General features: G+C 48.2%; 1 protein-coding gene across 1 annotated transcript; it reads right to left on the bottom strand.

Annotated features, from left to right (window-relative positions):
• Positions 1–959: 959 nt before the first annotated feature.
• Positions 960–26,969, bottom strand: DCTN6 (dynactin subunit 6). The gene is made up of 7 exons (XM_004606877.2): positions 26,879–26,969; positions 24,072–24,136; positions 16,408–16,513; positions 14,576–14,664; positions 9,955–10,002; positions 7,973–8,115; positions 960–1,399 (listed from the first exon to the last, which is right to left on the bottom strand). Exons 1-7 carry the CDS (start codon positions 26,899–26,901, stop codon positions 1,301–1,303), a joined length of 573 nt encoding a protein of 190 aa, XP_004606934.1. The 5' UTR covers positions 26,902–26,969; the 3' UTR covers positions 960–1,300.
• Positions 26,970–27,210: the final 241 nt, after the last annotated feature.

Genomic DNA, 27,210 nt, shown 5'->3' with positions numbered 1-27,210 from the left:
GCACCAAGCAAGTTCTGCCACACGGAAGGCAGGAGCCTGAACCCGTTCTCTCTTTTTCTGACCATCAATAGCTTTCAAAATAAGAGCAAGAAGTCCCGGGTCTTCCTCCCTTCCAACAGTGGAACCTCACAGCCCCCTTAGTGTGAGATGAATGGAGTGACTGGCTACTGGGGGACCAAGTGGCAGTGATGGGTGCAAGTTTGGAGCCTAGGTCTTTCCTGCTGGATCTGAAGGGAGGGGAAGACAGAAGCTGGTCACCCTGGCAGGAGGAGACAACCACGTTGTTGGTGGTGGGGGGTCAAGACTGGAAGCTTCCTGCCCACAGCCACAGGCACAAGCCAATTGGCTGCAGGGAAATGACTCCTGAAGGCAAGCCTCACCAGGATGCTGAGCCTGAACCATGAGTTGAGCCATAGGTCCAGGGAGCGGGCTGGGCAGACTGTGCTGGGCTCCAGGCATCCAGGGGCGCTCACTGCCATCTCCCCGCCCATCAGACATTCTCTTGCTGATTCTCTGTTCTCTGTTCCACTGAACACGTCCTTCCCAACTACTTTTGTTTTACTAAAAAAAAAAAAAAAAAGTGCTCTTCCTGCGCCCTCCTCCACCCCCACCACTTGGAAACAGGATGAAGATGGATTGCAATAGGTGGCACGATTTTCCAAGCCCACCAAAGAAACATGTAAACACATTAGACTTGCTATAGCGAGTACACAATAAAAACAGAAATTTGGGGTTTTTCTTTTTTTGCTTTTTGGGTCACACCTGGCGATGCACTGGGATTAATTCCTGGTTCTGCACTCAGGAATAACTCCTGGAAGTGCTCGGGGGACCATGTGGGATGCTGGGAATCAAACCCGAGTCAAATGCCCTACCCGCTGTGCTATTGCTCCAGCCCCCAGAAATTTGTTTTGGGAGAGTTAATGTGAATAGAAAAACAGATTGGCATATACTCACTTAAGTTCTGCTATCAATATTTTTATTGAGTTTAGTATGTGACAAAATAAAAATACATAACCACCTGCCCTTTCTGATCATGGATGGTCCTTTGTGTAACTTGCAGCCAACATTTTAGACAACAAAGGAATAACTGAGGCTGCATTTATTGAGAGAATAAAGATACAGGAAAATAATACATTTTATACAAATTACAGAGGACAGTTACAATGAAAATCCCATTATTTCCTAATTTTATGAAATAAAGCTGACACATATGACCCTGTGGACTGCTAAGAGTGCATCAACACTGCAGCCCTTCAGGAGACATGGCCACTGACGAGTGCTGTCTTCTCCCGAACTGTTTTTAGTTCTTAACTGGAGTGGAACTTCCTTTCATAGTCTTCTTTAGGTGGTGGTAGTTTGGTAAGATTTTCATTAGGAAATCCAACTGTAGTGTCTGGGGCTGAAAAGATAAGATGACTAAGAATTAACTTGTATGGGGGTGGGGGGTGACTGTAAAAAGGAGGGGCCCTCACTGAGAACAGATGACTGGTTAAAGAAACTTTGGTACATCTACACAAGGGAATGCTATGCAGCTGTTAGAAAAGATGAAATCATGAAATTTGCATAAGGATTGACATGGAGAGAATAATCCTAAGTGAAATGAGTCAGAAAGAGAGGAACAGACATACAATGACTGCACTCATTTGTGGAATATAAAGTAACAGAATGGGAGACTAACACCCAAGAAAAACAGAGATAAGGGCCAGGAAGATTGCTCCATGGCTTGGAAGCTGGCCTCACATGCTGAGGGAAAAGGCAGCTGGGATAGAGAAAGGACCACTAAGTAAATGAAGCTTAGAGGGCCCGCTTGGAATGGGGGATGCATGCTGAAAGCAGACTATGGACCAAACATGATGGCCGCTTAGTACCTGTACTGCAAACCACAATATCCAAAAGGAGAGAGAGTAAAAGGGAGGGGGAGATGGGGTGAGGGTGGCAGAAAGGATATTGGGAACACTGTTGGTGGAGAATGGGCACTGTGGAGAGATGGATACTTAATCGAGAAAGTCTGTAAAAAAAAAAAAAAAAAAAAAGGAGGGGCCTTCGGACCTTGGTGGAATGAAACAGGTGCCCTGCCTGTGCAGGTGTGCTGCAGTGATGTCTGCAGGACACAATTACTGCCAGCGTTGGAGCTCACAGGACCGCAGTGAAGAAGGGAAAGAAAGATCTGAGACTTGTAGGGAACTGAGTCAACAGCTGACAAACAATCAGTTGGACACTATCCCGAGGTCATGGAATCACAGGTGCTTTGCACTCCGTGTTTCCTTGCCCAATGTTCAGCTTGGCTTTTAAAAAAATCACAATGAAAATATATATTAGGGTTAATAATTAAAGGTCAAAATATTTTACATATGAAAACATCTATCTGGGGGACGGGGCAGAGCGCATGTCCACACCTGCAGGCCTGGGCCCCCTCCCTGGCCTCACCACGCCACCCCAGCCCACCCCCGAGACCCCAGGCCCTGTCAGGAGCAGGCCCTAGATTTTAAAAAAAACCCACAGTGTGAGAGAAGACAAACATAAATGAAATTACTACCAGTGCATCACTTGCCACATGACCTACAGCTGCGAAGCTCAGAGATCTTCATTCCTCACATCCTAGCTTTGTCCATATATCCCTCGTTGTAAAACAACAGCTGAGGCACTTGTGAAAAATAGGGACTTTTATGCCCTTGCCCTGGGCACTGTGATTCAATTAAGCCTGAGGAATCCTCTATAAAACTGAGATCTCTGGGCCAGAGTCAGTTCAAGGGCTGGCGTGTGTGCGTGCGTGCAAGCTGAAGCTCTGGGCTTGGTCCCTGGCACCCACACCATCCCCCAAGCTGCAGTCCAGGTGTGGCCCATATCAGCCCCCACTCCCAGCCCAAGGTTTTCTTTTTTTTTTTTTTCCCCCAATTTTTAGGCCACACACAGACATGCCCGGCTTACTCTGTGCTCAGGAATCAATCCTGGTGGGGCTCAGGAGAACATGTAGAGTGCCAAGATTTGGACCAGGGTTGGCTGCGTGCAAGGCAAGCACTCTACCCATTGGATTCTTTCTCACCACCAAGATTTTTTAAATAAGAACCGCTGCATAACCCTTATGAGCAGTGAAAACTTGGAAGGCTGTATGATATACTGTTGTTGGATATCATTGGTTTGTCCTGCTCTCCTTGCCACTGGGAACTTAGGTATATCAGTCACGCCGATCAAAGTGCTCCTGAGTCACCCCCATTCCTTTGTTTATCTGTAACCACTTCTACCAGTTTATCTGTTCTTCCTCTAATCAAACTCTGTTAATTTATAAGGTCAGACCTTGCTAGGAAAGTGTAAGTAAATATTGTCTTTAAGTTAATATTGTCTTTCTCCTCTCTTATGTCTTTTGAAGTTTTTCTTAAAACAATATCCTTTTTGTATGGACAAAGAAAGACATTTATTAATATGCTTTGGTAACTTGGGATTTAATTGGCTTCAAATATTATTCATTCTTGGGCATCTGCTTTCTCGACTTAAGTCTCAGCTGCCTTTGTTTCCCAGCACCCTCAAAAGCAGGGTCCCAACGGGGGACGGGATGGACCCAGGGCAAGCGGTTAGTTGTGTGCTACCCTGGCATCGAGATGGGCCTGGCCAAAGCGCCTAATGCTTAACTATATGTTAAGAGCTTGGTCATGGGCATGTGTCATGTCATGATCCAAAAGCAACGACGAGACTAGGACCCTGCTAGGGCTAGGAAAGACTAATCTAGCCTGGGCACTGTAGTCTGAGATCGAGGTGACCCCCGGAGAGCAATTCTATAAGCTTAATGCACCTCTTGCTATGTCCTTACAAAATGATTTATAATATGAATACTTATATGTTAGTCGGACAAAGAGAGGAGAAACACACCCATGGAATTCCGCTCTTGGGCGGATGTCCCACTGAGAGAGATTCTGTCCTAGTGAAAGCATCTTCTAAGGGATAGAACTTTACCCCCTATGGATTGTAACCACACCTACGTGTAAGCCCCAGCCTGCGGCATCCGGAACGGATGCGGGAGATTTAAGGTAGCTGTATGAGGGGGCTGGGGTGAGTTCGAGTGGAAGAGAGAGAGAGAATGAAGTAGCATGGGGGAGGAAGAAGCAGGAGGAGAATCAGAGGAGAATGGAGAAAGGAGTTTGGAACAAACTGCGGTAAGACCAACCATCTTGGCTCCATTCCTTCCTTCACCTGCCTCGTCATCGCCATTCAACCTCCCTGGTGTGGCGCCCCTTTCCTTTCTTTTTCTTTTTTGTGTTTTACACATACTGTCATTTATTAAACATTTCAAATATGCTTTTACACTTAATCTAATCTCTCTTCCCTAACTCCAAAGCTTCATTTCTGTCTCTTCAATCATGTTTGTGTTAGAATAGTGGGGGGGTTGTGGAGGGTGTATATGTGTGTGGGGAGAACTAGATATTTTAATCTATAGAAGTGGTCCTACAATCACCATATAATATTATAGAAGTAAAATAATGTAGAAGGGACTAATTTTTAAAAATTCTGATAAATAGGGGCTGGAGCAATAGCACAAGTGGGTAGGGCGTTTGCCTTGCATGCGGCCGACCCGGGTTCGATTCCCAGCATCCCATATGGTCCCCTGAGCACCGCCAGGAATAATTCCTGAGTGCAGAGCCAGGAGTAACCCCTGTTCATTGCCGGGTGTGACCCAAAAAGAAAAAAAAAAAATCTGATAAATATAGCTAAGCATCAGAGAACAAGTAATAAATCTCCTGAAAGATACTTTCTTTTGGGAGAGGAGGCTAAGTGACGTACGAGAATACATACTAAGGGCTGGAGAGGCAGAGTAGGGTCAGTGTCTGCTCTACATGCAGGTGACCCCAATTCAGTCCCCAGCACTGCATATGCCTCCCCGCCCGCACAGCGCCTATAGGAGTGATCCCTGAGCACTGTCAGGAGTAAGCCTCAAGCATTGCTGAGGTGACTCCCAAGTCAAATGCTTATCTACACTGAAGGTGCAAAGCAATTAGGCTCAAAACTTTGATCAGAATGTCTTCCATGCAAATGTCCGATTTTATTTTTTTCTTTTTGGGTCACACCCTGCGATGCACAGGGGTTACTCCTGGCTTTGCACTCAGGAATTACTCCTGACAGTGCTTGGGGGACCATATGGGATGCTGGGAATCGAACCCGGGTCAGCCAGTGCAAGGCAAACACGCTACCTGCTGTGCTATCGCTCCAGCCCCAAATGCCTGATTTTATTTTTCTTCAAATCTCAAGTGAAACTCCAATTTTTACTTATTTTTCTTCTTTTTGGTTTTTTGGGCCACACCTGGTGCTCTGGGGTTACTCCTGGCTCAGTGCTCAGAGGGCCATAGGTACTAGGAATTGAATCTGGGCCCTCCCCATTCTAAGCTCCAGTGCTTCGAGCTATCTCTCATTCTCTCTTTTTCTCCCTCCCTTCCCTTCTCCGCCTCCCCTTCCCTTCCCCTCCTCATCCCCCCTCCCTAAGTCCAGGCACTGAGATTTACAAAGTTCTTTGTGACTCAGTTTCAGGCTTACGAAGATCCAATGCCAATTCCTTCATCAGTGTCAGCTTCCCTCCGCCCAGCTTCCTGCTAGCTTCCAGCCTGTCTCTAGGGCAGGCAGTGTTCCCTGCCCCTGCCTTTCTTTTAGGCACCGTAGCTTACAGTACTGTTACTGACACGGTTTTATGCATAACACTTGACCCCCTTCTCACATCCACCCCCTCCAGAGCGACCAGGTCACCAATGTTTACAATTGTTATAGTGCTCATCTGTGTGTCCACCCTACGGCACCCCCACTTCCCGCAGCAGGGGTACTCAAGACCAGTTCTCATGCTGTTTCTGTTGCCTGGGGCATTTATTATCCCCTACTACATTTCTTTACTATCTCTCTTGCATACTGTCCTGCACATAAGAGAGATCATCCAGCCCTGCAGCAGCAAACTGCACAGTGGCTGAATTTACAGTCCACTGTGTACATGTACCATAATTTCTTTATCCAGCCATCTGTGGGGGCACTTGGGTTGCTTCCAGATTTTGGCTTTTGTGAATAATGCTGCAATGAACACAGGACTGCAAAGGTCTTTTCTGCATTTTTTTTCTTCAGCCTTTGAGGTATATTCCAAGAAGGGGAACTTCTGGATCATATGGAAGGTCAATACCAAGCTTTTTGAAGAGTGTCCATATTGTTTTCCAAAAAGGTTGTACCAGCTGACATTCCCACCAGCAGTGAATGAGGGTCCTTCTCTACTGCATTCATTCCAGCACTGGGTTAGATTTTTTTTTTTAATAGTTTATTTTTAATTTGTGAGTCAACGTGAGGATACAGTTACAGATTTATACATTTTTGTGCTCATGTTTCCCCCATACAAAATTCGAGAACCCATCCCTTCACCAGTGCCCGTTCTCCACCACCAGTAAACCCAACATCCCTCCCACCCTCCCCAGTCCCGTCTCCCCCCACCCCACACTGCCACTATGGCAGGGTATTCCCTTTTGTTCTCTCTCTCTGATTAGGTGTTGTGGTTTGCAATAAAGGTGTTGAGTAGCCATTGTGTTCAGTCTCTAGTCTATATTCGGCCCGCATCACCCTTCCCCCACATAACCTCCAACCACATTTTACTTGGTGTTCCCTTCCCTGAGTTGCCCAGAATGAGAGACCAGCCTCCAAGCCATGGAGACAACCTCACTGGGTTAGATTTTTTTTTTCTCCTCCCTTTTTGATGTGTACCAATCTCTCGTGTGAAGTGATATCTCACTGTGTTTTGATTTGCATTTCCCTGGTGATTAGTAATGCGGAACTTTCTTTCTCTCTTTTGTTTTTAGCTCATATCCAGCAGTGCTCAGGGATTCCTCCTGGCTTTGCACTCAGATACCACTCCTGGGGTTTGCAGGACCACATGGGATGCCAGGGATTGGACCTGGGTCAGCCACATGCAAGGCAAGTGCCCTACCTGCTGTGCTGTATCTCTGGTCCCTGAAGACGATTTTTCCATATGCCTTTTGAGTATTTATATATCCTGAGGAAGTTTATGTTCATCTATTCTCTCCATTTTCTGATGGGTTTGAGAATTTTTTTCTTATAAAGTTCTATCTGTTGGGGCTGGAGTGATAGCACAGCGGGTAGGGCGCTTGCCTTGCACGCGGCCGACCCGGGTTCGATTCCCAGCATCCCATATGGTCCCCATATGGTCGCCAGGGGTAATTCCTGAGTGCAGAGCCAGGAGTGACCACTGTGCATCGCCAGGTGTGACCCAAAAAGCAAAAAAAAAAAAAAAAAAAAAAGTTCTATCTGTGCTTTGTATATCTTGGGTATTGACCTTATATACCTTGAATATTAACCTCACTCTGTTCTTGACCTTGGTTTTTGGGAGGGACATAGACAAGCTGTGTTTATTTTAAGCTACGTGAGTAAACTAAGAGATGGAACCAAGTTGGTAATCTAGTTACAAACACTGATATTTCAGGAGTGAATTGGGAGTTTGTAAGGCTTTGTGACAGTTTTAGTGAAAACTCACAAAGACCTAGAGTAATAATACCGTTAGACTTTCCTTTATCATAACTAATCTGTCACTCTCATCTATGCTCTTTTTTTATATTAAAGACTAAATTCCATTGCAAATGAATTCTGGTTGTAGAAATGTTTCTCTCTGGTTTTGTTTCTTTTGCTTTTTAAATAGTGGAGTTACTACCATTAAGAAAATCATGTGGCATTTGCAGAGGCTTTGCAGCCCTCAGGAGAACTTTCTTATCTATCTATCTGCAGCGCCAGGTGTCAGACCAAGGACCTCACCCATGCAAGCCATACTGTTGGACTATTAAGTCAGATTCCCAGCCCCAAGGATTTTATTATGTATTCATGGCAGTCGTACCCGGAGCTGCTCAGAAGACCACGTGGCACCAAGGATCCAACAGAATATGCACTCCCACTGAGCCATCCCCACGTCACCACCCCGTCCCCAACTCTTTTTTAGGGGGAGGCCCAGTACCTGCGGCCGCTCAGTCTGCACCCGGCGAAGACAGTCCGAGCCATAGATCACTGTGTTCTCAGGGATGACCTCAAAGGTATTCAGGTTACAACAGGCCCCAATGATACAGCCACTTGTCAATATCACATTTCTGCCCACGTAAGCTGTAGCACAAATAAAACAGAAAGAACAGCAGTTTAGAGCTTCAGAGGGGTCTCTTTCCATCATCCTGGGCCCTGCAGAGGCCTAGGTCATGAAAGGTCTGGGCTGGATGGCTGTGGCCACAGGCCATTTTTGCTGGCTACAGCAGGGTCTATGAACAAGAAGGGGCAAGCACACAGTCCTTCCTTAGAGTGAAGGTGCTCATGCTTGAGATGAAATGGAATTCTCCCTGGGCAAGAGATGTATTCATGTGTATGAAGCAAAAGCACTGCCGTGGCTTCAAGTGGACAGAACTAATAGAACCTGAGCAATCTGGGGCCAGGGAAGGTGCAGCCCGGGAATGGTGCTCTGGTCGGCGCCACACTCCGAGGCAACCTTCCTCTAGTGCCAGAGGACACAGAATCTGTGGGGTGTGGTACCCCTCAAGGGTTTAAACTTACCGAAAAGTAAGTAAGCTGTAGTTGGTTTGTTCGGGGTCATACAAACGTGATGCTCAGGGGTTACTCTGGGCTCTGCACTCAGGAATTACTCCTGGCGGTGCTCGGGGAATCACATGGGATGCTGGGGATCGAACCCAAGTTGGTCACATGGGAGGCAAATGCCCTACCCTCTCTGGCCCCAAGCACCAGCAGTTTTTGAGCAGAAACCTTTCTTCTTGAACGTGATGATTTAATTCAATCCTGATTTAAATGGACACAACTAAATTTTTATTTAATGTTGCACAACCACTTCCTTACAACTGGTGGAATTAATATAAAACCTAAATATTAGTTAATAATAGTTATCAGTGGGTGATAGGAATTTTGGTTAGTTTTTCTTTTACCTTGTCCATCTTTCCATCAATGGCCAACATCCAGAGACTATAAAACCAAGCTCCCGGAAGAGAGCAACGCAGACTCTCTTGCTCTGGCTGTCTTCACCGGGGCCCCTAGGAGGGAGTGGGTTGAGTTTCCCTCCCTGCACCGAACAGAGGTGCAGCTAAAGAGCTCCGGAACCCAGCCACAGCCATGCTCAAGGCCCCTCTCCACACGTTGTGACAAGCCTCACACATAAAGGAACTGGCAGAGAAACTTAGGTGTGTGGGACCTGGGGCTGAGATCTCCAAGCCTGCTCGGATTGGGACTCAGCCTCTTCCACCCAGATCCCCCATTTTCTAGTAGCTAGGCAGTCATACCCAGAAACTGCCATCTTATAGCCAAGTTCTCCCTCTCAGAGAACCTGGCAAGCTACCGAGAGTTTTCCTACCTGCACGGGAGAGCCTGGCAAGCTCCCCATGGCATATTCATATGCCAAATACAGTAACAATGATGGTCTCATTCTCCTGACCCTGAAAGAGTCTCTAATGTGGCACCGCTGGGAAGGACAAGTAAGGAGAGGCTGCTAACATCTCAGGGCTAGGATGAATGGAGATGGTACTGGGCCTGCTCGAGCAAATCGAGGATCAATGGGATGACAGTGATAGATAGTGATAGTATCAATAACACTAGTAGACTAGGTTTGATAAGGTGTACAGTGAGTCTGACAGTGATTTTAGCCCACTTCCAACACTACCCTCTTCCAAATACAGTACTGTGTCAGAGTTATACTCAAGTTGTTTCCCAGAATACAAAACCAAAAAAAAAAAAGAAGTGATCATTTTTACAATAAAAATCCAAATACGGGGTTGGAGCCCTAGCACCGCAGGTAGGGTACTTGCCTTGCACATGACCAATTCAGGTTCGATCCCCAGCACCCCAGAACTCCTGAGACTGCCAGAAGTGATCCCTGAGCACTGAACCAGGAGTGAGACCTGGGTCCCACCAGGTATGGCCCCCAAATAGACTAATCCAAACACGGCTTACCTTTTGATTCAATAACATTATTATCTCCCATTTTCATGGCTTGGGAATCTGCGAACCAACGTTAAGCAGACATGTGAAGTGTGCTGGCCTCCCCCGTGCCCCTCGCCCTGCCCCTGCTGATTCACTAGGCCCTCTTCTGCTGGGCACTTGCTTTGCCTGTGGGAGGACCAGGTCTGATCCCTGGTGCCACACAGTCCCCAAGTAGCCCCAAAACATCATTTGGTGCGGCCACAAAATCAAAAAAGGAAAAAAGGGAACAATATTTACTGTCACCAGAAAAAAGATCTCACTATTTGGGTTTTGGGGGAGAAGTCACACCAGGTGATGCTCAGGAGTCACTTCTGGCTCTGTACTCAGAGATTACTCCTGGTGGTGTTTGGGGGACCAATGGGATGCTGGGGATGGAATCCAGGTCAGCTGCATGCAAGGCAAACACTCTACCCACTGTACAATTGCTCCGGCCCCAGTTTTGTTTTGTTTTGTTTTGTTTTGTTTTTGTTTTTTGGGTCACACCCAGCGATGCTTGGGGTTACTCCTGGCTCTGCACTCAGGAATTATTCCTGGCAATACCTGGGGGACCATATGGGGTGCTGGGGATTGAACCTGGGTCAGCCGTGTGCAAAGCAAACACCCTACCTGCTGTGCTATCACTCTGGCCGGGTGCCACAATTTTTTTTTAAAAGAGTACAAGAGGGAGGTATGTTGCCACCAGCAGGTCAACCTGTATCTGTGGGGTGAGTGCATGAGCAGTCTGATGGTGCCTTCAGGCTTCCTGATACCCCAAAATTGCCACATGCCTTTGGCCAGTCCCCAACTACTTAGAATGAAGCTTACCACAATATTAAATTGCCAAAGTTTAGGTATGTGGGAGCCAAGTCTACAAACCACCTTCAGCTCAGCTATACAAGCTCATTTATCAGCCTTGCTTCAGAGACCCGTAAGTAAATCTCGAAAAAGATCAAAAGCCACAGTTAATCTCAGACCCACACAAGGCTGGAAAGACTGGGGTAAATCGGAGGGGCATGAATCAGTCTAGTGCCCACCTAAGCAGAGCTCCCTGGCAGCTGCCTGCTTCCACAATCCAAAATCGCTGCCATACCCCTAGTCTGACTCCACTGCCTCAGGACGGATCTCACCAAGACATAAACTGAAAATTCTGGTATGCGGGTTTTGTGACTGAAATCTCCAGGCTTTCTTGGGGTTGGGATGGTCTACCTCCCCCCACTTTCCTGTATTTCTAGAAGCCTCAGCAGTCACATTCACACCTCAAAGCTGCTATCCAGTTGAAAAGCTACTCCATCCTTACTGTCCTGATAAAAACACTGAATGCCCTGAATAAACAACAGGACCTCTTAGCACTGTATTGTAAACCATATGCACAAAAGGAAAAGGACAGAGAAAGAAAGTGCCTCCCATAGAGGGAGGCTGGGTGTGGAAGTGGGGTGCTGGGGGATGGCGAGAGGGAAACAGGGGACACTGGTGGCAGGAAATATATACTGGTGGAGGGATGGGTGCTGAATCATTGTATGACAGAAACCCAATTATGAACAGTTTTGTAATGGTCTATCTCGTGGATATTCAATTAAAAAATAAAAAGTAATGTGGAGTCCATGCCCACTTCAATCAGTTTAATCAGTGGCTGAATCAATAGCAGTATGCCTACATTTAGAAAAACAAAAAAAAAAAAGAAAGAAAAAGAAAGAAAAACAGCTGGGGACCTCGGTGCCATCTTGCCACAACCAACAGTGAAGAATCTGGGCCGCTCCGGCAGGCACTGCCAGAGATTGCTCTGGATCCCAGACCGGGCCAACACCAAGGTGCCAGACGGAGAAGGTAGAGCCAGCATGCATTCTCCAGATGGAGCCACAGCGACACTGAGCTTCTACTGACATGGCTCCAGTATGTGGGACTGGGACATCTCCAAACTGCACAGCCACTTATGCGGCCACGTGACCTTTCCTGATATACAAAATATATGCTCAGGAATGGCTCCACCACCCCTGAGCATCCATTATCCCAGAGGCACAGAAACCAATCTCAGAAACACAGCGGCTGCTGGCAGATATACTCCTGGACTCTGAATTAAGCTATGGCCCCGTGCAGCCCCAGGAGGGGAAAAAGGTTTCTGTCCCTTGGCCTTTTCCCCTCTGGACAGCATGGCAACCACCACCGTTCAGAACCAATTGGACAGAGAGGTAGGAGTCTGCAGTGATGGGGTGGGACGCATGGGAAATCTTGCGATGGAGGAGGCAGGGCCAGTTCTGCCTCCTCCCTAAATGAGACCCCCAGCGGTCACCCATGTACAGTTCCTCTGCTCCTGAACAGCCATGGTCCCAGCGCCACAGAAACCAATCTCGGAATGCAGCGGCTGCTGGCAGAAATACCTCTGGACTTAATACCAGAATTCCAAATCTGGGCGGCTGCTTTCGAGACTGTGCAACATCATATGCTCTTTGTTACCAACAATAGAAAACATATAATCTAATGATGCCATTCCAACAGGTCTGACTGTTGGGGGAAAAAACTCCAAATAATGATAGTGAATTTCCTGTTGAAAATTGAATGTAAACAAAGTAAGGAAAGAGTAAAGTGAAAATCATCTGCCACACAGGCAGAGGGGGAGGGAGGGGCATGCTGGGGTTATTGGTGGTGGAACATGTGCACTGGTGAAGGGATGGGTGTTTGAGCATAGTATGACTGAGACTCGATCCTAAAAGTCCTGAAACTGTTCTCACGATGACTCAATTAAAAGAAAAATTTTTTTAATTAAAAAAAAAAAAAGGCAAAAGTAGACAAGAAACCATCCCATGTCACTAGAGACCAGATTCCCATAGAGAGAAGAAACATCCAGCATTGATTATTAAAATTTAGTCTGGCATTTTTTGTCAATATGACAAATAAAGTGAGTAGATTATGCATTTTCTTAAATGATTATAACTATACTTAATTGATATTAGATTAAAAATCCATCATGTTAGTCAAGTCAAAGAACAAAGCATGTTAAATGCCAAGCCCTCTATAAAATGCCTTTTCCTTATTAACATTGGTATATCTATTTTTTTTATTTTTTGCAGTTTCATCTTTTGGAATAATTGAAAATTTTGAATACCAAGATAAAGAAGCATGCTTTCTTTTTATTTGGTTGAGATCTTTTGTTTATTGAAAAATGGTGCACGAAAGATAATGGAACTGCTAAAAATGTGCAAACAACTCAAATGGAATGAAACTCCCTTAAAATATATTGATTTTACTTAAAACGTTTGTATTTTATTTAATATAAAAATGATGAATTCAAATAAATAGTGTTGTCTTTTGTTGTTGTTTTTTTCTTTTTTGGGTCACACCTGGCGATGCACAGGGGTTACTCCTGGCTCTGCACTCAGGAATTATCCCTGGCTGTGCTCAGGAGACCATATGGGATGCTGGGATTTGAACCCGGGTCGGCCGCGTGCAAGGCAAATGCCCTACCTGCTGTGCTATCTCTCCAGCCCTAGTGTCGTCTTTTGTAAAAAAAAAAAAAAAAAGCTGGGGAAGTGAGCGTGAAATTTTTCATCCTTCCTATTTCTTGGTATCAGACACTGCAGGATCAAATTACAACTATGCCTTGGGGTTTGGCTTGGTTCTGGCCACACCCATGGTGCTCAGGGTCTCTCCCCAGCTTGCTTCTTGGAGTGCACAGAAACTGGGGGACTGAACCTAAGCCACTGCATGCAAAGCACATGCCCAGCCCGCTCAACTCTCTCTTTGGTCCTCTGACTCTCTTCTCCACTTCTACCTACAGCCATTCAGTCACTGCCACTTGTCAGTTATCGGGAGTAGCAGCAAGAGGAGCAGGTGCGGTTATTTGTGCGTGGCATGTCTAATAATGGCACAGGCCCTGTTCCTGAGGGAAGCCAAGGGAGGGAGTCTCTGGCCGTGACTCCCCACACTGCAGAGTTGAGAGTAAGGCAGGAGTGACCCTAACCATCACCAGGTGTAGACCCAAGTGTAAGAACAAAGCAACATCACCCCCTTCAAAAAATAACCAAAACCCATATACTGAGAGGGGATTTTATAAATAAATATATCTACATCTATCTATATATTGCAAATAAGTCTTTTCAAAGAACTAAATATCCTAGGCCCTCAAAAGTAATTATACACATACACACAAATTATTATACAAAAAAATACATCTGATAAATCATGACAATTTTTATGGAGAAGATTTGGGTTCTGAGACAACTGCAAATGATTTATCTAAAATCACGGTAACAGGGGGTGGGGGTGGGGTGACGGAAAGGAACCTGGGGACACTGGTGCTGGGAAATGTGCACTGGTGGAGGGAGGGGTGCTGGAACACTGTATAACTGAAACCTAATCATGAACAGCTTTGTAAGGGTTTACCTCACAGTGATTCAATAACAAAGTAAAAATCAAATCAAATCACTATAAAGGACTATAGTGATGGTACAGCATGCAGGGTGTTTGCCTTGTATGTGGCTGACCAGGTTCCATCCCCAGCATCCCATATGGTCCCCCAAGCACTGCCAGGAGTAACCGCTGAGCATTGCTGGATGTGGCCCCAGAACAAAAAACAAAAAACAGCAACAGCAACAAAAGAAATCACTGTAAAGGATACAGCAGCCAACTTCAAACACATTATTGGTGCCAATGATCATAGGTTTGGGATCTGGATCTTCAGTGTCAGGGGTTATATTATCAGGGTAACTGTTAAAAAAAGAACACAAATTATCAAAAGATCAATCATGTAATAATCAATGCTCCTATTTTAGAATGAGTTTATTCGCTCAATTTTACCTATATCAAGCTTAAAATCTATAACTATTTCTTTTTTTCCTTTTGGTCTTTGGGTCATTCCTGGCATGCTCACGGCTTACTCTTGGGTCTGCACTGTGGATCACTCCTGGCAGGGTGCAGGGGACCTTACGGAGTGCTTGGGGCCAAACCTGTGTCAGCTGCATACAAGACAAGCGCCCAGCCACTGAACTCTCTGACCCTCTGTCAATTATTTCTTTTCTTCTTTTGGCTTTTGGGTTACACTAGGAATGCTCAGGGGTTACTCCTGGCTCTGCACTCAGGAATTACATTGGCGGTGCTTGGGGGATGATATGGGATGCTGGGAGTCGAATCCAGGCCAGCCGCGTGCAAGGCAAATGCCCTGCCCGCTGTACTATTGCTCTGGTCCCTGTAAATTATTTCTTATTTCAAGTGAGTTACTTTGATGCTACGAAGACTTAATTCTAAGTTAAAAAAAAAAAAAGAGCTACTATTTTTTTGGAGGGGGGAAAGAAAAAAGGAAAAAAAGCTATTGAAATGTAAAGTAGTCACAGAAGTGCAGAGGACAACTTTTTTTTCTTTTTAACTTATCTTTCAAGTCCAGGCAACTTCTAAAGGACAAGGTTGATAGACAGCAAGTGAGGACCTCTGTCCTGCTCAAGTGGAACCAGATTTAAGTCCACTTTGAAAAATCTTCCCACTTCTACCAATCATTTAAGGCTGGGAAATAGGTGGGTGGGTATAGAATATTTTATGCATGAAACCTTACAACTAACAGTATTACTAACCACAGATTCTAAAATAAAATTAAGTTTTAAAAAATTGTGAAACATAAAATAGTTTTCACATAAAATAATGATTTTATGGTGTCAGGTCGTTAGATAAACTCTTAGGATCATAAAATGTTTCTGGTTTGAGAGAAGATTCCATGTAAACTCTGGGAATTAAGGCTCTGAGCCTGGAACTACTGGTAACAGACTCACAAGAAAGGTGCCAAAATATAATGTAAAAGGGAAGTAGAAAGAAGCTGCTAAATATAGGAATAAACTCCCAAATCCTAAGTCAGCATTAAGATATATATCAATCTCTTTATCAGTTAAGTATGTCCCCAAGAATTTTTAATTCATTCAACAATGAATCTCGGTCCATGTACTGCTGCTATAAATTAAGCATTAGCTTAAATATTCTGCCAAAATTTTATCTAGAAAGCTGTACAAATGCTTATACTAAGTTTCAGAGGTATCACAGTCTGGTTCGCTATGCGCAAGCTCTAATAGTATATTACTCCCTCTTAATCTTTAAAAGATTAGTAACTGATTCTACGACCCCCAAATTTAGTCATATGAAAATACATGTCTTGCATTCGTATGTCTGGACATAAAGTAATAACATTTTCATCAGAACCAAGATATCCAACTAAATGACTTCTCGGGGACAGGAGTGTGCAAAAGCACTGGAGCACTGGAGGAAGTATCCACCAAAGACTCCGAGTGGCACCACAGCTGGCTTACCACACCCTGTCTCCTCATAGATTACTTGTGCTACAAACGATCCTTAAGATGGTCTAGCTCTGAGTGCACTTTCCAGACGTTGGTTATCAAGGGTCCAGCCACTGGAATGACTAACAGGGTTCTCCCGCACGTGGAGACAGAGTCCCTGTCAGACTGTACTCACCCGTTTATGATAAGTGCCTGCTCTTCGATCAGGTTACCTTCTCCAATCACTATGGGGCCCGCTTCTGCAATGATCCGTGCTTTTGGGTGGATCACGGTTCGAGGTCCTGGGAAAAGTATGATGAGAAGAAATGATGGAGGGTTGGGGGAGTCTGTGGTCGCCAGAAGGAACATTTTCTCAGTCTGTGCCAGGCACCACTGTAGGCCCTTTACAAATGCTCTCGCCTTGGCCGTTATCACTGGGGTCAGAGTCGAATCTCAGGCCAAGGAGGGCAAAGACAGCAGAGGCGTAGGTCCAAGGCCGCCCGCTCACCCTACTTTGAAGCCGCTGTTATCTCTGTGAGGAAATGGGGGTGACATCACTGGTTCTGCAGAGCTGTTGCACGCATCAGGTGAGATAAGGTTTAGACAAAGCTTCTGGCATGTAGTGGGCAATGCGGGCCCACTCCCTCTGGCTCCCCACGAGAGCCTTCCCAAAGCCCTGCACAGCAGTACTATACACAGTCAGCCCCTTTCACTGTGATGAGGAAGAGAGATGGGGTCAAGGGGAGCAGACACTGGTGAAGGGGCTGGTGTTGGAGCACTATACACCGAAAACCCAATCACTGAATGACTCTGGAATTCTGTGGCGATTAAGTTAAAAAAAAAAAAAAAAAGCCTTTTTCAAAAAAGAAGAGATAAAGTGGAATGGGAGCCAGAAAAGGTGAAAACCAGCCTTAGCTCTCTTACTGTCACTATCCCCGGGGCCTCGGGATGGTGAAAAGGGCTGCCTCACATGGTTTGCTGTGGGAGCCCGGCATCGACCCCCGGCACCCCTCAGCATAAGCCTGCCCATGGAAAGAGGCAGCTCTTTGGCCACACTTTTAAAAGGTTGGGGAAGAATTCAACGGTCGCCGTGAAGAAGCCAAATGTGTGAGTGGGGTCCGGACTCAGGTACCAGGAGACGCCGGCAGATGCCAAGCTCCACTGGCGGGGCGCAGGCAGGGCCCACTGGGCACCGCACTGCCCACCTGGAAGCAGCCCCTCCGGAACGTGCCCACGTACCCTCCCCAGCTCCGATGAGCTACTCACGAGGACATGTGTCCTTCTCAGCCTTCCCCTCCAAAGCCCTCCAGCCCAGCAGCCAGGCTGTCTGCACTGGTAAACATGGGATAAAATGGGGGGGACACGGGACTCCAGAAAATGACCAGTCTGTCAGGTTCGGCGCAACTGCATACAAGGGGAGCGATTCCAGTCAGGATCATATCAGCTTCTGGAAGGCAGGAGAAAGGATGGACTTCATGGGAAAACAAGAAGTGAAGACATACTGCCTCTGCCCGCCCAGCCTGAAAACTGGGACTAGTTAACACACCTGACTAGCTTGAAAACCAGCGCTTGAGAGCGAATGCTTCACACCTGTCAGAATGACTCTCGCACTCACAAGAGACGGCTTGTTTCCTGGGGCAGGGAGACACTCAGCCTTGCCTGGGGTGTGTACAGTGGTCAGTGCCACCAACTCATGGGCCCATCCGTGCCAAGGGTGTTACCCCCTGAATGGTGGGTGGGAAACTGTGGACACTGTTGAGAGACGGGTGGCGGGATTGGTGTTGGAACATTTAATGCCTGAAGCAACTCTATGACGAACAACTTGATAAATCACAGTTATTAAAAAAAAATGTTTTTTTAAAAAGGGAAGGTGCGGTGCGAGGGAAACTCCCCCCCAACACACACATACACACACACACACACACACACACACACACACACAACCAAAACCAAAAAACCCAACAAGAAATAAATATTAGTGTAGTAACGGGAAGCCTGATGTACTTGGGCGTGGATCACCATGATGGAAAACCGCATAGGCGTTCCTCAACAAACCAAAAAACAGAACTACCGTATCACCAAGCCACCCCACTTTCAGATACTGACTTGGGAAAATGAAGACACTAACTCAAAAAGATATATACACCCACCAAGTTCACTGTCGAAGCACTGACAACAGCCAGGATAAAGAAGGAACTTAGAAGTGTCCAGTGATGGATGAACAGGTAGAGGAAATGCACGCAGGCGCCAGGCCTGCTCAGGAGACGCAGATGCAGCCCCGCCACAGAGCTCCAGGCAATCACGGGCCTGAGACAGAGCATCAGGAAAGCACTTGCCTCACGTGCTGCTGCTTTGGTTTGATCCCCGGCAGAGCCATCTGGTGCCCCGAGCACCGTAAAAGCCAGGACCAGCCCACAAGTACCTCCAAAACAACAACAGCAACAAGAACAAACAAAAAATGAAATCTTATCATCTGTGACAACACGAACGGATTTTGAGAACATTCAACTAAGTGAAGCATAAAGAGGAAACTAATGCCCCACGATCGCGTGTCCGAGCAAGTTCGGAGAACAGACTGCATGTGAGAGCAGGGATGGAGAGGGTGAATGCAGGGGTGACAAACGTGTGCAAGCCAAAGAGCTTCCAGGGCCGGTGCAAAGGCTGGAGCACGAGGCCTGACTCCATCCCCAGCACCACAGGGGCCTGAGCACTTGTGGGTGTGACCCCCACCCCCACCCACTCACCCACCTCCCAGTTACAAAAGTTAAAAGCCAACTTGAAGCAAGAAATACAGATCACTAGCATATGGTGGCAGCTCTTCTGTCATTTGCTAGTCACCTATTACGGAAAGGTCCTTTTCCTATGTAGATATATCTGGGTAGGGGTTCTTTTGTTTCTGCTTGCCAAGGACTGCAGAGCAGGAGGGCTATGAGTTCAGTCCTGTATTTTATTTCTTTGGTTTTATGGATCCAACCCAGGCCCGGATCACACAATGCATATGCTCTAGCACTGAGCCACAATCTTGGTCCTGAAGACTCTTGTTTCACCTCATATTAATACACTATGGCTTATTTCTTTAATAAAGGACATTTGAAGTGAACACTTTGGTGGGGGGAGGGGCAGGTAAGTGACACCTGGCAGTGTCTGGGGGATACTCTTGCCTCCGTGCTCAGAGGACTATAGGGTGGCAGGGATCAAACCTGGGCATCCCACATCCACTGAGTCCATGGAGCTTGAGCTCTCCCACTTGGGAACGATGCTAAGCAACAGTCAAACAAGCACCGGATTCCTTGGGACTAGAAACTTCTAACAGATCTTCTAGCTGCGTGAGCCAATATCCATCTGCTGATGCACAATGTCAAGATACTCTGAGGGCCGGAGCCACAGTACCGCAGATAGGGCATTTGCCTTGCACGCGATCGACCTGGGTTCAATCCGAGATATCCTACATGGTCCACCAAGCACCACCAGGAGTAATTCCTGAGCACAGAGCCAGGAGTAACCCCTGAGCATTGCTGGGTATCACCCAAAAAAAAAAAAAAAAGGATACTCTACGATAGGGCTAGAGCGATAGTATGGGCGGGATGGTGCTGGCAGCCGAGAAGGGTTCCCATTTGAGCCCCGGCATCCCATATGATCCCTGAGCACCACCAGGAGTAATCCCTGAGGGCAGAGCCAGGAATAACCCCTGAGCATCATTAGGTGTGACCCCCCCAAAGCAAAACAGAGCTATTCTATGATAACTAGACGTATCTTTCTGTTTTCGATTCTTTGTAACTGAAGTCCCAGCTAACACCCGCAGTCTGTCTATCACAGGGCCAGCGGATGTTTGGGAGGGTTCTGTGTGTGCTCTGCACATGGGCTCCTGGGCTCCGATCCCCAGGACCGCCCAGGACTCTGAGCACCATCGGTGGGGGAGAGCACGGAGTAGCCCCCTTCACAGAAAGAGGAGTTCTATAACCACAGCCAGACAAACATGGAGTACTGAGATCCTGTGGGGAGGGGCGAGCATGAGGGCCCGCCATCCTTCCTGAATCTGAGGCTTCAGAGCCAGGATGCAGCTCAGCAGACAGTCCTTGGCTTGCAGGTGTGAAGTCCTGGCTGTGATGCCTGGAACTGAGAAAAACAAACACACAGGGACCTATCTGCCTCCAGAGCCCTGGTTCCAAAGGCCAAGAGGAACCCCAGAGCCACCGGACAGCTAACTGGGCCTCAGGCTGCAGTTCTGACCCAGAGCAGACTCAAGTTACCCGAACAGACTGATGAAGACAGAGCCGCCTCCGGGAAGGTCCCTCTGGAAGCGCCTCCCAAGTGTAACTCTGGAAACAACGTGGTGTTTTCACTTTCATAACCGGTAAAATACATGTCTGTGACCAAAAACACCCCAGGGCCGGGGGTACAGTGTAGAGTCTTGGAGCATCTGCCTGGCGGCCTCAAGTCCAGGGTGGATTGCAGGCCGGACCCAATGCTGCAAGTGCTCTTGGGTGGGGCAACAAGACCTGCTGTGTGCTGCCCAGCACCTCCGAACATAAACACACCCCCCAGAAACAAGCCACAGACAAAATTTTAAAAACCCCCCAAAAAACCTAAGTTAAACAGATTAGAAAAACATTACACTCCCCCAGCCCCATACCTTCTCACTCCATTTCGGACAGTGCTCCTGAGTTCCGGCTGCAGCGGGCTGGGATGCCCAGTGGCGGCAGTCTCCTAAGCACTGCCATGAATGACCCCAGGTACAGAATGAGGAGTGGCCCCAGGACCCACCAAACCGCCAGACCTGAGCTCTTTTAATCCTCTGCTTTCCTACTGCAGCACTGACTTTACTGTTACTGAGTAACTTAACAGAAAACTCCAGGTTACTCACTTAAGGATCAGACCAGAGGGAACTTGCTGCAGCACTTGCTCTGCCTTCCCCAGCAAAGGCGTCCACTTAACACCTCCAGGAATGGCCCTGAGGGCTGAGCCAGGAGCACGTGGCAGCCCAGAAACAGGCAACAAACAGGCCACAAAAAACGAAAGGTCCCTGGACAGGCCACTTACAGATGGTAAGTGGCTGGTAACAGGTGGCTGGAGACAGTGGTCAGGGCACTGCCGCCACCTGGTGGCAGCACGCCCAAACTACAGTTTCTGGTGTTTCGTGGCTAAAACAACTAGCAGCTAAGTCAGCTGCCAAGTGACACCAGTGCCACAAGAGACCCCGTGCGCTGAGGAGCAGCCCGGGGCAGGGCCTGGAAGACCCTGTACTCAGGCCACCGACTGCAATCATAAGCTGCCAGGCCGCTGCACTGTCTCGTGTGATGCAGGCAGTGGGTTCTGGAGCCAGGGCCAGGCCAGCCCGGAGCGGGGCAGCCCGCTGAGTACCCAGGCCCCAACAGCGCTCACTCCAGCTACTCTGCAGGCCCCAAGCACCCTCACCTAAGTGGGTCTGATCTCAAACCAAGTTTTAGGGTCTAAGGTTAAAATGCTTTAAAAATAAAAATCTGTCACCATGGAAAGGGCTTCTCCCCCCACCCACCAAAAACCCATTGTGAACCTTCTCGGAGCTTTTTCTGGCAGGGTAGTTTGTATATTTTCTTACTAAATGTGCTGAAACCGTCTTTGGCTTATCTCCTTGTTTGGATAAATGTGTCAGGTTAGAGCTGCTTTACTGGCTGATGAATTATTTTTCTAAATGCTTGGCTGGGCTTGATGCCACAAAGCCAGAAAGACATTCCTTTCATCGAATTTCACTTCCCCTCATTTGGTAAAAGACATTTTTTCCTGTCTATCTTTGCCACAGAAAGCAGTCTTTGTGTACCCGGTGACATGTTCATGGGCCAGAAAATTCAAAAATGTGTAAATAGTTCAAAAAGCCACCAGCTTTTTAGAAAATTAAAATAATTCCTTTGACCTTTAAGCAGAAGTACCTAGTCAGAACAGCTTAGTGTTCGGTGGATTTCTCAGCTCAAAGACACTGTTCCGCCTTCTTGAAAAAGATCTCCACAATGAAAAGGAGCTTTGGCCACTATCAGAAACCCGAATGAAGAGTTTTATCACAAAATTTCCCCACTTTACAGATCCCAACTCTGCCTTACAGGGTCCCAACCAAGTCCCCTGCTCCACCCAGAGACTGCCTGCAGTCTAGAATGGAACTCTGGGACCGGGCTGCCTTTCTAAAACACCCCTGACCTCCTCAAGACACGCCAACAAGTCAGTGAGTTAACAAGGAGTTAACACAGCACCAAAGAGAAACAGGGTCAACTTCTAGCTAGGAAACTGCCAAATTAAGAATGATTCGAACCTGTCATATTCAAAATGAATTTCCAGAATACTGGCACAGGAGCTGGAGAGGCAGTTCAGGGGTTAAGACACAATCCTGAACTGGCACATTCTAAAGGGGAGGGTGGGCACACCCCAGAATATGTGGTACTCCGGTGCCACTCCTGGCGACCCTGGGAGTGCTCACATGGTACCTGGGATCAATCCGGGACTGGTTATGTGCCAAGCAAGCACCTTCACCCTGTACTCTCTTCAGCTACCCCAATCTTTATTTTGTAAAAATGTGGTGCCCATCTAGCAGGAGGTTCAAACTTACTGAAATTTACTTTTGTGTGTGTGTATTGGAGATATTGATAATATAAGAGAATATGATGCATTTTCTCTCGGAAAGTGGTCTTTACTCACCAAAAACCTGACTCTGATACCAAGCAGCCGCTGCTAAGGATGGGCTCAGACTAATGAAATGACAGGGTTGGGGAATGTGGCTCTGTGGTGGAGCACTTGCCCTGCATGTGTGAAGCCCTAGGCTCAGTCCTGGGCACTGCATGGCACCCTAAACACTGCCAGCAATGACTCCAGGAGAAGGCCCTGAGTAGCATTAGATGTGGCCCACAAACCAAAGAAGAACAATTAAGTTACAAGGGCACTGTATTCATTGAAGATGCGTTGGAGGTATCAGACACCCAAAGAAGGCCTGTGTGCCACCCTGAGGGGCCCTGAGGGGACTAGCTCAGCGGAGAGAGACGGTGAGCCTCCACAGCTCCCGCTTCCTCACCAAGGCCACTCTCAGGGCACTGGCCATCACAGCCCAGGGCTGAGGGTTTGGACAATCCACTTCTCAGCTTCTTACAGAAACACAAACCTTCGCATGTTTCTGCCACCACTCACGCAGCTGAGCCTAATCCCGACACACAATTTCAGAGATGGGACAATGCAAGTTAGGGAGGTAAGCTATGGCCAAGGTAACAGGTCAGGTGCAGGTGAGGAGGGCTAACAAGCTGACTCTGCAGACGAGATGGGGCGCGTTCGGGTGGCATGGCCGAGGACTGGTGACTCCACAGAACATAAGCGCCACGTGGGCCGGTCCTCAAGTGCTGTGTCTCCAGAGCTAGCACTGAGCCTGACCCTGAGCAGCTACTCAGCAACAACAGATGCCTCTTGAATAAAGCTAATGGGACAATTTGCCAAAGGCAGTAAGACATTAATGATAAAGACCACAGACACCATTACCTTCTCTCTCTCCCTCCCTCCCTCCCTCCCTCCCTCCCTCCCTCTCTCTCTCTCTCTCTCTCTCTCTCTCTCTCTCTCTCTCTCTCTCTCTCTCTCTCTCTCTCTGCCTTCCAACAGAGTTCAGGGGCTATCCTCATGGTCATGTGATCAGGGGTTGGCATTGGGGTCCCATGGTCAGGACACATGCAATGCATAAACCTTTGAGCTATCTTATGGGCCCCATACTGCAACCTTCTAGAAATACTTACCTATGAAAAAAAGTTTTGTCTGATCAGTAAAATATACACCAGTGATAATACCTAACTGCAGAGCACTAAAATAGTTAAGCCACACCGATCGCTGGGAAACAAGATTATTAAACTCTCTCCTTACCAATAGTTACATCTCCCCGGATCTCACTTTCTACACACACAACTGCTCCAGGAGCAATCTTCACACTGTGGAAACAAAAGGAAGCACTCATTACAGACAAGGTTTAAAGACAGGGCTGGAGAGGGCTGGCGGGACAGTATAGGGGCCAAAACAGCACTTGCACGCAGCAACCCTGGCTTGAGCTCTGGTGCCACTTATGGCCAACACCTCACCAACCCCAGCCCAAGCACAGAGCCAGGAGGTAAACCCTGAGCAACACTGGATATGGCCCCATCTCCCACACCAATAAAATAAAACTTGGGCTGGAATGAGAGCTCCATGGGTGAGACCATGCTTTCTTCTTTTTCCTTTTTTGTTTTTTTGCTTTTTGGGTCACACCCAGCTATGCTCAGGGGTTACTCCTGGCTCTGTACTCAGAATTACTCCTGACAGTGCTTGGGGGACCATATGGGATGCTGGGGATTGAACTCGGGTCAGCCGTGTGCAAGACAAATGCCCCACCCACTGTACTATCGCTCCAGCCCCAAGAGAGCATGCTTTCTATGCAGACTCCAGACCCCATACCTAGCACCTCAGGGCCCCAGGGCACCACCAGCAGCAACTCCCAAGCACTGAGCAGGGAGTACACCCTGAGGTCCACTATGTGTGCCCTACCACCAGAAAAAGTGAATTAAAAAATAATTTTTAGAGACTTTAAAGTAGTGTTTAGAAGCTATACCAATATTGCAGTGAGAAAAGGCTAAGAAAACAATGAGATAGAAAAATGCAAAGTAAACTGTAAGAGGGCAAAATATAATACATAGTATGAGACATACTTTCTATCAGTTTAAAACTACATATACTATCTATTAAAATTCTTGTGAAGGCAAGGGGCCCTGGGTGGTTTTCTTTTTTACAAAAGCACTGTTTTTCTGTAGCAAAATGATAAAAGGAAAAAACCCTAAGTATTCAGCAATAGGGGACTGGCTAATAACTTATGGCACACTGTGAATTTATCATCATCATCACTGACCATCAATTTTCTCGAGCAGTCTCAGTACCGTCTCCATTCGTCCTAGCCCTGAGATTTCAGAAGCCTCTCTTACTCGTCCTTCCCAACGGTGCCGCACTGGAGGCTCTTTCAGAGTCAGGGAATGGGACCCACCACTGTTACTGGCTTTGGCATATGAATACACCATGGGGAGCTTGCCAGGTTCTCCCATGCGGGCAGGAAACTTTTGGTAGCTTGCCAGGTTCTCCTAAGGGAAGAATTAGCCTATAAGATGTCCAAGCTTCCAGGAGCTTGGTTTTATAGTCTGTGGATGCTTGCCAGCTGGATCAATCGCACAGTGGGTAGGGCGTTTGCCTTGCATGAAGCTGACCCAGGTTCAAATCCTCCACCCCTCTTGGAGAGCCCAAGTAAGCTACAGAGTATCCCGCCTGCAAGGCAGAGCCTGGCAAGCTACCCGTGGCGTATTCAATATGCCAAAAAAACAGTAAGAAGTCTCACAATGGAGATGTTACTGGTGCCCGCTCGAGCAAATCGATGAGCAACAGGATGACAGTGACAGTGATACAGGATGCTGGCCGTTAATGGAATTTACACGGCGCTGGGGGCAGTTTCGGGGTGAGACCGCCTAGCTACTGGAAAATGGGGGATCTGGGCGGAAGAGGCCCAGTTCCCATCCGAACAGGCTTGGAGATCTCAACCCACACACCTGGGTTCCTCTGCTGGTTCCTTCATGCGTGAGGCTCATTGCTGGGATTGGGACAGGACCTCTCCCATCCAGATTCCCCATTTTCCAGTAGCTAGATAATCACACCCAGAAACTCCCACCCCGACCTGTAATCCCATCAACGGCCAACATCCAGACAGAGATTATAAAATCAAGCTCCCAGAAGATATCTTAGACACATGGATTCAAAATATAAGTCTTAGGGGGGAAATGTCTCAAATAATATATATAGAAAAAAAATGTAAGTAATTTTATTTAGGGGGTTAGGGACCAGGGAGAGAGTTCAAAACGCTGGGGCACGTGTTTTGTGTGCAGATGGCCTGGGTCTGAGCCTCACTATCACATACCACTACCTAAGTGAGATGCCCCAGGTAAGGTCTACGGCAAAACCATCTCTCACATGCCAACCATCATCATCAGGAAATCATTAAGTGCACCCTGGACCCACTCTAAGGGGGCCCAACCCTCTGTATGCGGAACCCACTGCCCCTCGGGGAGAGGGACAAGCCGCTGGGGCCCCGAGTCTGCAGGACAGGCCGGCGCCAGCAGGGCGCAAACACCACGGTACCCGACTGCACACCCATGTCTAACCCTGCTCCTCTCCAGCGGCTTCAGAGCCGGAGCATTAGCGGGCGCGAGGGCACCTGCCTCACACGCAGCCGCCCAGGGTTCGAGCCCCGACACCCCAAGCCCCGCCCCCGCCAAGCCCTGCCAGGGTGACTGAGCACAGAGCCAGAAGTACCCTCCGAGCACCGCCGGGTGTGAGGCCCCGAAACCCAAACAGTGCCAGTTCCTTGCGGTCAAAAGAAGAAGAGCCTGGGTTCTTGTTTACACGAGGGCACCAGGCCGGCTCCGGCGCGACCAAGGGGCAGGAGCCGGCAGGAGGAGGCGCCCGCGCCGCGCCACACCCGCAGGAAGCGCAATCCAGGCCGAGCCGCCGACTGCGGCTGCGGGAGGGACGGGGGTGGGGCGGAAAGACCTCGCGGCCCGCGGGGCTGGAGACCCAAACCCTCCGCGCAGGACACCGGGGAACTGAACCAGGCACCCGGCCCCGCGGAGAGCTGCCAGAGGCGGTTCCCACGGCGCACTTACCCCTTCTGCGCCTTCTCCGCCATGGCTAGAAGGTCTATGGAGGCCAAGATCGACGCACTCGCCTGGGCGGAGCGAGGGGCTCGGCCATCGACTGGAGGAGCCTGGCGGGGCGGGGCCGGGCGGACGAGAGGGGCGGGGCGGGCGAACGGGTCGGGGGACGCGGGGCGGGGCGGGGCGAACGGGGCTGGCGAGCGGGGCGGGGGCCGCGGGGCGAGGGGCGTGGGGCGGGGGACGCGGGGCGCGCGGAGAGAGGCGGGGCGGAGCTCTGAGAGAGGCAGGGAGGGCGGGGCGGGGCGGGGTGCGCGGGGCGGGGCAGGGCGAGGGCCGGGGCA

Source organism: Sorex araneus, chromosome 1 (assembly GCF_027595985.1).
Source record: "Sorex araneus isolate mSorAra2 chromosome 1, mSorAra2.pri, whole genome shotgun sequence".
NCBI classification, from domain to species: domain Eukaryota; kingdom Metazoa; phylum Chordata; class Mammalia; order Eulipotyphla; family Soricidae; genus Sorex; species Sorex araneus.
The sequence above is the reverse complement of the archived record's forward strand: the minus strand, read 5'-3'. Positions and strand labels throughout refer to the sequence as shown.